Genomic DNA, 15,605 nt, shown 5'->3' with positions numbered 1-15,605 from the left:
CAAAGACTAGGACTCTTACCTGCAAATAAACCACTCTCTAACACAAAGAGACATGTGAATGAGAGAAATGAAAGTGCAGAAAGCCTTTGAGAATAATAGGGGCACAAAGAGAAAGGAAGGGTTTGATCCTACTTATATGGAAGAGTTTCTTAAATGGCACATGTCAAGCAGAAGGTTTGTAGTTGTTCACCAAGGAGAGGAAAGGATATTCCTGGAAGAAGAACTGAATGAACAAAGGCAGAGAGACAAGAAACAACACTGGGGCCCTGAAAGGAGCAAGATGTTCAGCACAACTGGGGCATCAGATGTGTGGGGTTAGGTTGTGGCTGTTGTGGTGGGAGTGGCAGCAAGAATGAGTCGGTAGGAGAAAGAGCTGGGAGTGCAACATGGACAGTCTTCAAATGCCCTGCTAAGAATTTCTAGCTTTATGTCGTTAGGGAATGAAGGCCACTAAAAAAATTGCAATAAGGGGAGTGGCAATCAGGTATAGAAAACTGCTTGAATAGCTGCATGGAGACTAGCTGCAAGAAGGGAAGGACACAACCAGAATCAAAAAGATTGGTTAAGAAACTACTGTGGTTGTTCAGATGCTGTGAGTTGAACAAAGTCTGTGACTGTGAGGGGAGAGAGAAAGAAGTAGGTAAGAGGGAGAAGCCAAGATGTACAGAACTCTTTATTCACAATCTACAGCATCATATATTTTACTTCCTTTCCTTCTAACATCCCTTTCTAGACTGAAGGCTCCGTGAAGGCAGAGTTTTTGTTGCTGTTTTTGTTTTTTTGTCATTTTGGTTCACTGCTCTGTCTCCAGCACCTAAGTAGTAGTGCCTGACACAGAAGAGATACTTAATAAATGTGTGCAATGAATCCACTGCATGCAGGGGGTGGAGGGGAGGGTGACAAATATGATGCCCAGATTCCTGACTTTTAAAGGGGTGTAAAATGAGAGCAAGAACATAAGCAGAGAAGCTGGTGGGCAGGCAGGTTGGAGAGATGAAGGGTAGGAGACTCATGTTATTTTAAAGGATTTATCTTCTCTTCAACCTGAGAATCAAAATTCCATCTAGGCTAAGATAATCTGTCCACAAGAGAACCAAAGATATAAGATATCAAACTGAATTTTCATAAATAATATTTTTAACAAAATATTTTGATCTTCGTTTTTTTGGATCTCGAAGAACACTTTAATCTCTCTGTATTCCACAGGGCTTTGACAAGATCACCAACCATGACAAACAAATTTGAGAGTTACTTTTGGGGTGCCAATTTTTGTCCTTTTTTTTTTTTTTTGAGTCAGAGTCTTACTCTGTCACCCAGGCTGAAGTGCAGTAGCACAATCATAACCGCGGGCTTGACCTCCTGGGCTCAGGCAATGCTTCTGCCTCAACCTCCCAAATAGCTGGGACGACAGGTGCACGCCACCATACCTGGCTAAATTTTCATTTTTTTGTGGAGATGAGGCTTCACTGTGTTGTCTAGGCTGGTCTCAAACTCCTGGGCTCAAGCAATCCTCCCAGCTTGGCCTCTCCAAAGTGCTGGGAGTGTCAGTCATTGCACTCAGTCAGAAAATACCAATTTTATAGGAAATAAAAATCAGATTCTAGCCTATACAATAATTAAATTAATAACTTCTACCCAACTGAAAATTTTTTATTAAAATTTACATTAGTGAGATTTGATAGAATGAGCATATATGCCTATCTCGCTACCTGCTCCTCATCCTCAAATGACACCAAAATGGCAAATACCCACACACATACACACACACACACACACACACACACACACACACACACATTTTCTAAGCAGATGTCTACAAACTCTCAGCATGAAGGGAGAGGAAAGAGGATACCATATCAGTAGGCAAGAAATTTTGGGTAATTTCTGGACTGTTAAAGCAGGTATCGAGTTTCCAAAGTATGTACTTTTTTTACAGGAGAAAAGTACATACTATGAAGTTAAAAGTCATTTCAGTTACCATACAGGATCAAAATAATCAAAGACAGTGAACAGGAGAGGGTTCTGGGAGCCAAATCAGAGTAATGAATTAAAGCACTCTCCTCAGAGTAGCGAGGCCAAGAAATCCATATCTACCAATGTTATTCTACAGCTATACTCATGTGCGTCCATAGACCTGCACTGCAATGGTATTTATGATGGCCAAAGATTGAGAATGCTCCAAATGTTCATTAGCAGAAGACTGGTGAAATAAATCATGGCACATGCATATAATAAAACATTAAGCATGCAACAGATAATCATGCACATCTCTATGTGGCTGAATGGAATGGTTTCTAGGATGAATTGCCAAGTGAAAAAAAGCAAAGTGTACTATAGTGTGCAAAGTTCACTACTGCTTTTGAGTAAAAAGGAGACACATGTGTAGAACACCTCTAAAGTTGGTAATACCGGTTGCCTTTGTTGAGGATGCCAGAAAACTTGGGACAGGAGACATACACTTCGTTTTCACCTTATATGTCATTATACTGTTGGAATTCTTTTTTGCCATTTACATATATTACTTGCTCAAATATATCATATGTTTAAGGCAAGGAATAGTGTGGAAGAGAAATGATAAGAAAAAATCTAGAAAATAGAAAACATAAAATAAGATGGAGGAAATTTGACAGTTAATCAGGCATCATATTAAACACAGCTAGATTCTTTTCTACGATTAAGAGAGAGATTCTGATTGGGCTTCAGGGGGGAAAAAATCTAGCCTTACTGTTTACAGGATACATACCTAAAACAAAATGACACAGAGAAGTGACAAATCACCAGATGGAATAATATATCAGGCAAATCTTAATCCTCCAAAAAGTGTGTGTGACAAATACACCATTATGTAAAGCAAAATATAATACAAAGCAACATCATCAAATAGAAAAAGAAGATATCGTGTGTTGATAAAAAGCGCAATCACAGAGAACATAGACTGTTATAAACCTCTATACATTTATAAAAAGCTTCAAAATTTATGGAGCAAAGGCTGTTTATTTTCAAGGAATAATTATAAAGTATATAACCATAATAGAAGATTTTGACATACCTCTCAGAAATCAACTGATAACACAAACAAGAAATAAGTAAATACAAAGAGGATTTGAATTTTAAAATAGTACATGTAATGTATTATATAATTGAACCCTGTACCTAGCAAATAGATAATGCACAATTTTTCAAACAAAATATGATGTTTGCAAAGTGTTGTTATGCATTAGGATATATATATACACACATATATATCATATATTTGTATTGGTTAGGATATTTGCAGGATACATATAAATCTCCTGTAATATTAAAAATACAATTTTAAGTTCAAAGAAAATATTGCATAAATTCTTAAATAAATGAAAATGACAAAATATGCAATATACGAGATACATAATCTTAAATGCATTTATTAGGAAATAAGAAAGACTAAAAATAAATTAACCAAGAAATCAGCTTAAGATTCTAGGAAAAGAACAGCTAAGGAAGCCAAAGTAGAAGAAATGAATGGATAATGATAAAAGCAGAAAACAGTAACTTTACTTTGTAAATAATAATATTGGTCAATCAAATGAAAAACTGATTCTTTCATATAACTGATTTTGATCTAGTGAAAAATAAAGAGAAATGAAAAAATTACCAAATAAATTCTAGATATAAATGAGATGTGAAAACTGTAAGAAAATTCTAGGTACAACTGCATATCAATAAAATTGAAAATCAATATGAAATACATATCTAGAAGAAAAACATACGAAATTGAGCCTAGGAAAGGCAGCAAATCTAAATTGATTAATAACTGTTGAAGAAATTATAAAGATGATCGGCAATCTATCCCTAAAAATGCATTAGATAACTTATAAACATCCTACTAGACCTGACAACGCAAGTTAATTCCTTTGCTATTTAAGTTATTCTGATTCCTAAATAAAGAAAAAAAGATTCCCAACTCATAAAATAGTATAACTTTAATACCCAGACCAAAGGAAGTTGATGACTTGTACCAATCTCATTTACAAGCATCGTTGTAGAAATCTTAAATAAAATATTAGCAAATAAAATCCAGTGTTGTTTAAGAATAGTACATCAAAACCAAAGAATTCTATGTCAACATATCATACTCCAAAACTACTATTTTGATTCACATCCCAGGTAATAATAGTTTAAAATACCTGCTTTTTTGCTTTTCTACCAACAGTGGAAGCTAGCAGGAGAGAAAGGCTTTGATTTTTCTTGTTTGACTTCTTATTTTCTGAGACAGAGATATAAATTGTGTAATGTTTTAAACTTGTTAACTTCAAATAAATTTCAGAGTCGTGATGAAGACATAATCTCTCATGTCAGTCAAGGCAAAATTATAAAATAACTTTTGTCTTTGGAGCCTCCGGCCTCCTCTTGGTGCTCCCTTTCTCCTTTTTAAGACACCTATTCCCCCACCCTGTGTCAGTCTCGGGTCCTTGGGTCTCTCAATGCCAGCATACCAGGATGGAGTGTGAAGAGGTGGGCAACCATTTCCCCCACATCAGTTTTCTAGAAAAACTGTGAAGCCTTGTTGTACCATAACATTTCAAGTTCCTCAACAACAACAACACACATATCCATGCACCCAGTAATTCCTTAGAAACTCTACATTTATCCGTCTTCCTCTCCCCAACCTCGGATCTAAATCTGTTGCTAGGAAAGCCTGCTAATCTTGTACTTCAGGGTAAATTTCATGTATCTATTTGCTGCCTCAGAAGAATTTCCAACTGAAATGTGATCTATAATTATGCAGAGAAATGTAGGCATCAGCAGAATAAGTAGGTCAGATGTTTAAGGAATCCCATTTGTTGCCTAATTTCTTCATTCTAAACAATGAGCTTAGATATTATCCTGATTCTCTTCAGCTTGCTGTCAGCCAAGTATATGATAAATGACAGTATCTCTCAGGCCATAACCAGCCCTTGCTTAGAGAGGTAACTTAAAAGGTGGCCAAAATTTTGCCTCTGTCTTCTGGTTCTTTCTCCAGTGGACCCCAAATTTTCTTCTGAGTTCTGGCATTTCTTCCTGAGTTCAGACCATAGAATAGCAGCCTCTCAACTCCCAAGTAGAATCTGTAGGGTGTCAATAGCTGTTTGGGACAATGTCCAGAGGGCACCTTGGACAAACCTATGGTTATGCAGAAGCCTATCTCTGTGACATTAGAATTGGAACACACCTTCTTCTTATGGTCCTTACCATAAGAGATCTCAACTGTGGCCTCTAACCCAAACATAGTGAACACATGGGTGGATTTTGTTTGGCTCTCTATATTTTTAAATTTTTTTAGTTCAAATGCCTATGAAGGCATTTCAGTTTATAATTTCTGTCTTATATTCATCGCAGGCTCTGACTTTAGGACAAAAACAGCTATAAGAGTCAGGTGTTCATATTATCTTCTTCCCTCTTCACTTCCTAATATTTAAGGTCCAAGATAAAATGGTAAGCACTATTAAATTCCAATCACAGATGTTCTTTTGGCTCATTGTGTGACCTTAAACAAGCTACTTTGCCTCTAGGGTAATGGTGAACAAGAAGTTTTCTACGGCAACTAATTGTTTAACAGTCTATTATTCTATGTGTCTATTCTCCCCCACCATAGTGACAAACTTATAATTATATATTAGCAAATCCTATTATGTTTACTTTTTTTCAGCAACTCACATAATAAAGGCATTAATTCATTCATGTTTACTTTTTATGTAGTTGGGAATTGGCAACACTATTATGATCATATTTTACAGATGGAGAAACGACATGTACAAGTTGAGTACAATAGTAACTCATTGTGAATCTTCATGCAAACTTTGGCTTTCTTACGTAGCTTCCTCTGACTTGGAAAACAAAATCTTTATTACTGTTAAGGATTATTTGTGACATTTTCTCTCTGCCGTTAGTTGTCACTGTCCCAGAAATTGAGAGTTATGCCTGAGACCTCATACTTATGTTGTCTATATACTAAAATGGCAGTCCATGACGTCAGGCGCCCTCTATTCACATCAGTCAATCCACAGACTTTGTGACAATCACACTTTCCAAGGGACAAATACAAAATCAGTGCATAGATGGATTCCATTCCTCTGCCAACACTGCAATGAAATTTTACCTATTTTCTTTGGTCAAGGTTATATTCTGCTCTATTAAATGGGTCTATGACCAGCTGTCTTGTACTATTTAGGGGTTATGCATCTGGATGGCTTATTAATTTCTTATTAATTCTTCATTTGTATCTAACCTAAATGTTTATATCAATGGTGTGTTGATTATGCATTCATATATTTGTCTTATGTATTTACATAAAATTAGAGTGGAAGATTTCATATTTGAGAATATGTATCACTATGTCTGACACACAGTAAGGGCTCAGAATCATAGTTTTATTTTATTTTAACTTCAGGAGAAGGCTGTCTGAGTTCATTCAGACTTCTATAACAAAATACCATAAACCAGGTAGCTTACAAACAAGAGAAGTTTATTTCTCACAGTTCTAGAGGCTAGGAAGTTCAAGATCAAAGCACCACAGATTAAGTGACAGATAAGAGCCTGCCCTCTGGTTCATAAATAGCAGCTTCTAATCTTGTCCACACATGGTGGTAGGGGGAAGACAACTCTCTGAGGCCTCTTTTCTAATGGGACTAGTTTTATAATGATCACTAATCACGACCTAATTATCTCAAAAATGCCCCTTCCTAATACCATCATGTTGTTGATTAGGTTTCAACATATAAATTTTGGAAAGACATGGTCATTCAGCCCATAGTGGGGGATACATGATTATAACCATAATCAATGCAATGACAAGTGGTCTTTGTTTGAAGGCTACTAAGGCATCTCCTCTTAATGAACTAAAGAGCCCTCTCATTGGATTATTGTTATGTATGCTTGCCCTGTGGTTAAGAATCTTCTACATAGATATTAAGATAGTCTCTGATTAGATCTGGTCTCATTGATTTAATTTCTCTTCGGGGGGCGGAAAATGCACTGCTAATGGTCGTCTTGTCTCAAATTGCAGATTACGGTATTTCGGATGGGATCAGAAGGACACCAGGACATTGATTTAGCTATCCTGACAGCTTTACTGAAAGGTAAAAGAGTTTCTGTGTACAGAGAGTGAAAAAATAATTTAAATGAATTAACACAGCAACCTATGACTCCTGATAGTGGCTATAATCCTAAATGATACTATGATATATTAAATTATTGAAAACATAAGGACCTCTCCTGTAAAACACTGTTACTGCTATTAATTCTCCCAGAATAGAAATGTAATAGTGTGACTCAAGGTTATAAGATGTAAATATACTACATACACTGCAATTCAAGTCATATCCATTGAATTATAAACATAGATAAATAAAAAGGCTGAAATAATATGCAAAACACAGAGTTATCTGAGGTTATTTAATAGTAATTACTCTACTTTCAGAAGCCATTTAATATGGCATGTGTGGGAGGTTGTGTACACATATATACACACATATATTTTCTTCAGGATCTGCATATTATACACTAGAGGATAATATTTATATTGTACAGACTTATAAGATGTGTACACACATATATTATATACATACACAATAATACATTAAAAATAGAAAATCAAAAACCACTGAGAGAAAGGGAGAAAGAAATAAACCAAAAAAAGTAGGCTATTGTACATTGCTATCACTGACCATTCAATTTAACTCTAAGCTTCCTAGAAGTCAAGGAAAAAATGGAAATACTCTGGGTTGTTTTATTTTTAAAGTGAGTATTTATCCTAATCTCTAGTCCCAATATTGCAAAGAGGTCTCACTATATGTCCTCATCCTTGGGGTCATATTCAAGAGCAGTCTTCTTCAGGCTAAAGCAGATCAAATCCCATCCTTAATGTGCCTAAGATCTTGCATTTGACATCATTTTTAGTGTTAAAATCAATGAAAGGAAGTTGCTCCTACTTAGTACTGAAATTCAAACTGGAAGTATAAGACAAAACAAAACCACAAGCCTAGATATCTATGGTTCTGGGTTAGCCATGTCTCTTATGTTCTCCCTTAGCTCTATAATTTGTTTGCCTGCTGTAGCATTATCTCATGGTTGGCCACTACCTGTTTCTAGGCTCCCTATATTATAAATTCTGTGAGGGCAGAGGATGTGTCTTGTTCATTCTTAGCACCTCACACAATCCTTAACACATGGAAGCATGCAAACGATTTTTGTTAAATAAATGAAGGAATGAATGGATGACTCAATGATTCAGTGATAGATTCAGCATTGCAAAATTAAAACTCAGAATAGCAACTCTTTCATCCTATTTTCCAGTTTACCTTCCCCTTCCACTGTTAATATTTTCTTGAGGACCCATCTCGTCGCAGCCCTTGTGCTAAGCTCTTTTACAATACTGTAAACATTAATTACTATGATAACTATATGATGCAGGAGCTATTTTTCATCCCTATTTTACCCATAGGGTAAACGAAGCTATACGAGGTTAAGTAGCTTGCTGATGGCTGCAGTGCTAGCTAGTAAGCCAGGACTTATATCTAAGTCTTCACTATACCACATGTGACCCCTTTGACAATACTATTGTTGATTCTCTCCCCAAATGTATATATGCACATTTATTCAAAATCCAGATGACATTTCAGGAGGTTTATAATCTCATGAAGTATATTGTATGTCCCATGTTAAGAACCTCTGCTCAAAAGTATTTCATGCTAATGAACAGGAGAAAAAAAAAATACAAATACTGGGCAAAAGAATCAAGGAACCAAGAGGGACCGTGAATGGGTTGAGTGAACAACAAAGCATATGGTGGCTCCCACTCTGCGTTTATCAGAGACAAAAATAAAAGTTTAAGCCAAATAACTGTATAAAGATTTTTTAAAAGTAATAATTTGGCAACTAACATTTTTTGAGGACTTGCTATTTGGGTTGGTGGTAGATGCATTTATGTATTCTGTACCACAGTTCAATTCCCAATTTTTGCAAACCCCATTTTACAGATAAGAAAAATGAGGCACAGAGAAATGCCGTACCATGCCCAAGATATGTTGGCTAGTAAATGGTAGAAGCAGTCTGATCCCATAGCTGTTACTTATGTATAAGAATAATAAGAATGAAACACCACATTTATGACCTTAAACAAAACTCATAGCAATTGGAGAAGTGGTCCAGCTATTGGTAAAGACATATTAGCCATTATAATGCCTTCTCTTGAAAATATTTTCTTCCTCTTCACCAATTTGTGGGACTTTAAATTGAGTTTCATCTTTGAATCAGTCTTAGAATTTATTCGTTGTATTATTTAATAGTTATTTTACAACTTTTTGAGCATGACACACCATATGAAATATATTTTATATTATAACCAAATAGTTACACACATGTATTTAGAAAATTAAAATTAAAGTACATGAAATAATATTTACATTGACAATATGCAGTGAAATTGGATATTTTCTATTCTAATCTATTCTATTCTTTTTAATGATGATTATATCCCACTAAATTGATTTCACAACCCACTAATGGGTCGTAACCTGCAGTTAAAAAACACTGGCATAGAAGATTAAAGAAAATTATGATTGCTCTAAGAAATTAACATTTCTAATCACTATCATGAACATTATTTATGCAGCAGTTGATGCTAATGGGAATTTATGCCATTAAAAGATTATGTTGTGTCAACTCTATTTTGTGAAGGCTTTTAAATGCTCTCGGATGTTGACCCAGTTGATTTGTGAAGGGTATCAAGCATAATACTTTTGCAGACTTCTTTGGAGGCCAAGAGTATACGTATATCAGCTTCAAACTCTTGAGTTTGTTAAATGTCTTCCTATGTGTTATTTTAAAATTATGCTTGGGCATGTAGCATGATGTAATACTTAATTGTGATAATTATATTCAGATTTCAATTATCTAATGCACAGAGAATCTGAACAGTCCAGTTTTTATTCTGAGAAAACCAGAAGTTAGGAGGAGGGAGCTGGGTATCTAACCACCAGTCCATAAATCCAGAGGCAAAAAAAACCCACACAGGAAAGCAGATGACCATGAGAAAAACATCTTTTTGCTCTTCATTGTTCCTGATCCCATTGGGTTTGATTTTCTTCAGAATCAGCATAGTATACATCGGAGGGTACTGTTTATTTTATACAGACTTATTAGGTGTGTTCAAAAATGAAGAAAGAAAGAGACAAAAAGAACATTGTTTCAGAGTTGTAAGAGACCTATAGCTTCAAATGGTGACCTGGAGTAGCTTTTGAGAATGAGTGATGTCACATTTGTCCTTCACATTTAGGGGGCTGCTCCCTGAGAGTGGTGGTCTGAGGTCAGAGACCGTGCACTCCTCCTCCACTAGCCCTCCCCCACTCCACCACACACATAGGGAGCCCAACATACAGGATGTCCAGTTAACTGTGAACTTGGGGATAAACAAATAATTCTGTGATTTGCCCAAAACTCAAACTTAACTGGGAGTCATTTGCTAAATCAGGCTACTATACTCAGAGGAGGTTTGACACCATTATAGAGGAAGAAAAGGTGTGATTCCTTTTCCATCATAAGGGTTACAGCTGACACCCTGAAACAAAGACAGATAAACAAGACAAGAGTATAACAAATGTATTTGATCTTAGTTTTACCTGACACAAGAGCCTTCTGAATGAAAACCTAAAAACACCGGGAAAGCTATTTATTTTTATGCTTATGTTCCATAAAAATGAAGAATGGACAACTGTGTAGAAACAATTGAACAAAATGGTATAATCGAATGCTAATAGACTGAGTGGAAACACAGCAAGGCCTGTCTGTTCAGATTCTTCTTGGTCTCTGTATACAGTATTTCTTGCTCCTGGATAGGGGGTAGGGCCCCTCTGGAATGAGGATCTTAATTTCTTTATAACCAGCTGTTACAATGGAAGGCCAGGGAATGGGAGAGCATGGCGGTTAGAGTAATATTTTGAGGTTTTGTGGCTGGCTTTGAGAAAAAAAAGGCTCTGTTTTCTATGACCCACCTTGGGAAAGAAGGACTCCAGTTTCTATAGTTTGCCTCAGGGGTGGCGGGGTGGGGTGCAGGGGATGATGGAGACGAGGGGTGAGAGGCAGAAAGACAGGAGAAGGTCAGAGACAAACTTTGCTTCTGAAGCTGCCTCTGAAGGCTTCGGTTTGTGGTATTGTTTTCTGAGCTCCAACACCATTAATCCTTCTGGACCTCAGACACCTCAAGAGGTTCTGTGGAAAGAGTAACTCAAGACTCTAGGCAGCTCCCTATTTATTCTATCTGCCTCCTCCCCTCAGCCAGTTTTGCCTTAATCTTAGCAACCAGAGAAGACTTTCTACTGGAGAAGTCCCCAGACTTACCTTAATAGATTGCTCTGGGCTCATCAACCTGCTCTCTCTGTAGCCTCATCTTGTCTGCATCTCTCACACTGCAGCATAAACCTCTTGCTCCAGGCTCAGTGAAACCAGAAAACATCTACTCACAGCAGATGAACTTGTTATAAGTGGTCCCTGGATCCTTTCTGTGAATAAAATTACCCCCACTTATTTTCATCTTTTCTTGAAGACCTTGAATTTCACGTAAATATATTTGCTCATTCATGTACATGCACTGAGGTGTAATATGTGATGACTGCTGTCCTCCATAAATAAGAAATTCTTTTGCTTTGGGTTTAATCTTCGTTGGTAAAGAAGTCCATCTGAAGCATGGGGAGAAAGTAACCTTTATTGATTACTTCCTTTTCTGGAAAGCATCTTAAAAGACAATGAGGATCTTAATTTCTTTATGACCAGCTGTTACAATGGAAGGCCAGGGAACGGGAGAGCATGGAAGTTAGAGTAATATTTTGAGGTTTTGTGACTGGCTTTGAGGAAAAAAAAGGCTCTGTTTTCTATGACCCACCTTGGGAAAGAGGGATTCCAGTTTCTATAGTTTGCCTCAGGGGTGGCAGGGGGTGATGGAGATGAGGTGTGAATCTTAAAAGAGCTAAAAGGGAGTACAAAAATGTTCTCACTCATAAGTGGACCTTGAACAACTACCGTATTACTGTAGGAAAGGAATTGAAAGTAGCGGGAAACTGTGGGGACGGGCGGGGGATAGTTGGGATTGACGGTAGTCGATATCCACCTGGGGAAGGGGGGGCACACCTCATCAATAAGGGTACTCGCACAATGAACACTTGTATACCTAACCCTGAATTGTACCCCATAATTTCAAAATAAAAATTAAAAGAGAAAACAAACAAACAAATCCAATATGTTCCTCCTCAAATACGTTAAGCTCATCAAAAAGAAGGCAAGTCTGAGAAATTATCACAGCCTATAGGAGCCTCAGGAGGCACGGCAACTAAATGTAATGTGGTTACCTGAATGGGATCCTGGAGCAGAAAAAAGGAGATGCTAGGTTAAAACTAAGAAAATTTAAATAGAGTATGGACCTTGGTTTTTTGAAAAAAATGTTAAGGGAATAATAAGAAAGATATGTCATCATATATTATGAATCTGAGCAGGAGACATACTGTAATCTAAAACCTCCATGATTCTTTCATGTCAAAAAGACAGAAAAGGAGATAGCAATTTATGAAATGAATTATGAAGGTCAAATACATATATATTCAAAGGACTATGACAGGAACAGGCAATATCTATATAAAATATCTATATCAATTTCATGGGTATGAATAATAGCTGATCACTGTTGATCTAAGAAATGACTAGAATATCACCAGGGAATCTAAGCCAGAGATATGTGAATATGGAACTAAAAGGAAAACAATTTGACTGAAATCGTATTTCTCTATGGACTTATACAACTATTTCAGAGATAATTCTCTAGTTCCTATTATTTTATTTTATGCGGTTTCTGTTCCTCAGACATAATTAATGCTATCAATAATTAATCAACATATTAATTACTTATAGATACTCAGGTGGACAACTTCTATGATATCATTTTTTAATTTGTTCAAAGTGTGAAAAGAAAGTTTGAAATAAAAATTGAAATGCAATGCCGGGCTCGGTGCCTCAACCTGTAATCCCATGCCTTTGGGAGGCTGAGGTGAGTGGATTGCCTGAGCCCGCGGGTTCGAGACCCGCCTGGGCAGCAAGACCTCATCTCTACAATAAATCAAAAAATCAGCCGGGCATGGTAGCACATGCCTGTAATTCCGGCTACTTGGAAGGCTGAGGCGGAAGGATCGCCGGAACCCAGCAGGTCGAGGCTGTGGTGGCCGGGAGCAGCCACTGCACTCCAGTCTGGGCGACAGAGTGAGACTCCAACTCAAAAAAAAAAAAAATTGAAATGCAAAAAGAATAGTCAATGTATTTCATATGACCTTAGATTTTTTAAAGTGTGCTTTTGATTAGATTCGATAGCACAAAACAATGAAAAGGATTCTTACCCATCTTTCTCTAAAATTGTATCTTCAGGGGAAAACATCTAAACTTGCAATACAGATGGATAAAGTCTTTTTAAAAAACGAATAGATATTAATGTTTTGAAATGACTTCTGAATATCTGCCTCCCAACTCTATTAACAAGAAAATGCAGAGTTATTATCACAAACTGGCACTGATATCAGGGCAATTGGTCTTGCTATCTAACTTTCTTATTTTTAAAAAATAGCTTAATCAAACCCTAGTAAAACAAAACTTTTGGCATACACTCTGAGGTAGCTTAGGTCCAATGAAGCCATGCATCAGCTAGATCTCATAAACAACTAACTTATCCTGGAATGTTTACTGAGAAGTTACCTTGCTTAAACTCTGATGATTCATGAATGGGTTTTATGGGAATTTGCTATGGCCCTGCTTTGAAAATAAAAAATTATTTCTAATTATGTGTACAATATTTGCTGCCCCTATTTCCTGTGAATAAGCAGTCTAATAAACCATATGCATGATTGCTTTCTTTTTAATGTTATTATTTTCTTAACCTGGCACTATTTAGATATCCTTAACAAGACCAAAAACAGAGACATTAATGTTGATATTTGTATCATTTATATGAGATGCAAAGTTACTGTAGTTCTTAAATACTGTACAAATGGAAGTAGATGAAATATTTTGTTCAAAAGAGACCTACAAAGTCAAAATGTGAGACATTTTTCCATCCATTTTAGACATAAAGGCATCTGGGGGCATTATTGTGCTGAAGTAAACTTTAAGTAAATGGTGAAATATTTCAGTTAGGGACTAAACTCACTAGGTGAGGCTTATAATGTCAAGTCTTTCCAAAAGAATTTATTAAACTTTTCTCTATTTCAGAACACTTCATTTTTCCGTTGACTTGTAGATCAAGTTTCCCCAAATGCACTTGTTTTCTGGTGGTCCATTTTACCTCTCTATTCAATTCGTGCATTTAGATGACACAGAGCAAATCAGTCACCAGAAGTTGGAGTCCAGGCACGGCCCCCCAAAACCAATGTCTGCCACCTGACCCTTGTTACTACCTCATCTCAGAGCCACCTGCAAGCCACGAAACCCTCTGTCACCTTGAAATCCTCATGCATTTTACAGACTAGGAAATTGAGGCCAAAGAGTCTAAAAGACATTCAAGATCATTTGGTAAGTCAGTGGCAGAGCCAAACCTGAAATCCAGGTCTCTTCACATTTACTTCGTTTTCTTTATATTACATTTGTGAGGTTTTGAGGAATCCAAGATTCCCTGACTTTACAATGCCACAGAGATGTCAGGCATTTGCCCCTGGGACTCCAGGGATCTTGAGTAACTAACAGTCTGGATGTCTACTTCCCTAAAACTCTCTGGGCACTTACCAACTGCCCTGATGTCTTTCTTATCCTCTTCTGGTCACATAATACTTTAGTGAGGAAGAGTAACATCAGCAAAACAGTGGAACAGAAGACCCCCAGCATCACTGTCTGCACAAAAGTACAACTAGCAACTTCAAAGACATGAATATAAATCTGAATTCACCAGAACTTGGAGGAGAAGTAGGAAATAAAAGCCCAATATTTTAGTAAGGAAACTAAGATGACCACAATCTAACCTAATGTTATGGCAAGAACAAGTGTGATCTGACATCTGTTTCATCTTTCAGGATTTGAATCATCAGTGGAATACCCTTGCAACTAGGAAATTTTTAGTTACAAGTGACAGAAACTCAATTAAACAATCTCAAGCAAAAATAAATAAAATCAATTTGCAGGTTCACATGACCAAAGTCTAAGGGTAAACTGAATTTTGGCAAAGTGGCATCTAGGGTTCAAATGATGTCATCAGTCTCTGTCCTCTGTCTCTTGGAGATTATTCTTTACATGGGTTGGGCAAAGCAGTTACCAACAGTATTAGGCTCACACTCAACCAGCAGAGAAAACTCCAATTAAACAGAAACATCTCTCCTGATAATGACAGTAGAAAGGACCCAAGGAAGACTTGAATTTTTTTACTTTGTATCAGTGTCCATCACTGAATCCATCCTGTGGCAAGGGAGTTGGGAATATCTTCATAACTGTGAAATCTGAGATGGGATCAGTTCCATCCAGGTCACAGTTATGGGTTCCCAACAAAAACAGGTTCTATAGCCAGAAAAAGGGGAAAAGAAAGGATGCTGGTAAGACCAAAAGCAGCTAAAAGAAACTCTGTGTCTCCA

The 15,605-nt window shown here is 36.8% G+C and overlaps 1 protein-coding gene across 1 annotated transcript in view; it reads left to right on the top strand.

The window, feature by feature from the left end:
- Positions 1-15,605, top strand: part of TRPM3 (transient receptor potential cation channel subfamily M member 3) — a gene marked incomplete at its 5' end in the record, with an annotated part of 209,193 nt that overhangs the window by 62,765 nt on the left and 130,823 nt on the right. The window contains one exon of the mRNA XM_021708256.1: positions 7,025-7,097. Coding sequence (XP_021563931.1) covers positions 7,025-7,097 — 73 coding nt within the window. The remainder of the gene's footprint in view (positions 1-7,024; positions 7,098-15,605) is intronic.

The sequence above is a fragment of the Carlito syrichta genome, unplaced genomic scaffold (assembly GCF_000164805.1).
Source record: "Carlito syrichta isolate Samal-C Ts95f unplaced genomic scaffold, Tarsius_syrichta-2.0.1 Scaffold135656, whole genome shotgun sequence".
Classification (NCBI taxonomy): Eukaryota; Metazoa; Chordata; class Mammalia; order Primates; family Tarsiidae; genus Carlito; species Carlito syrichta.
Note: the sequence above shows the minus strand (reverse complement) of the source record. Positions and strands in the feature narration are given on the sequence as shown.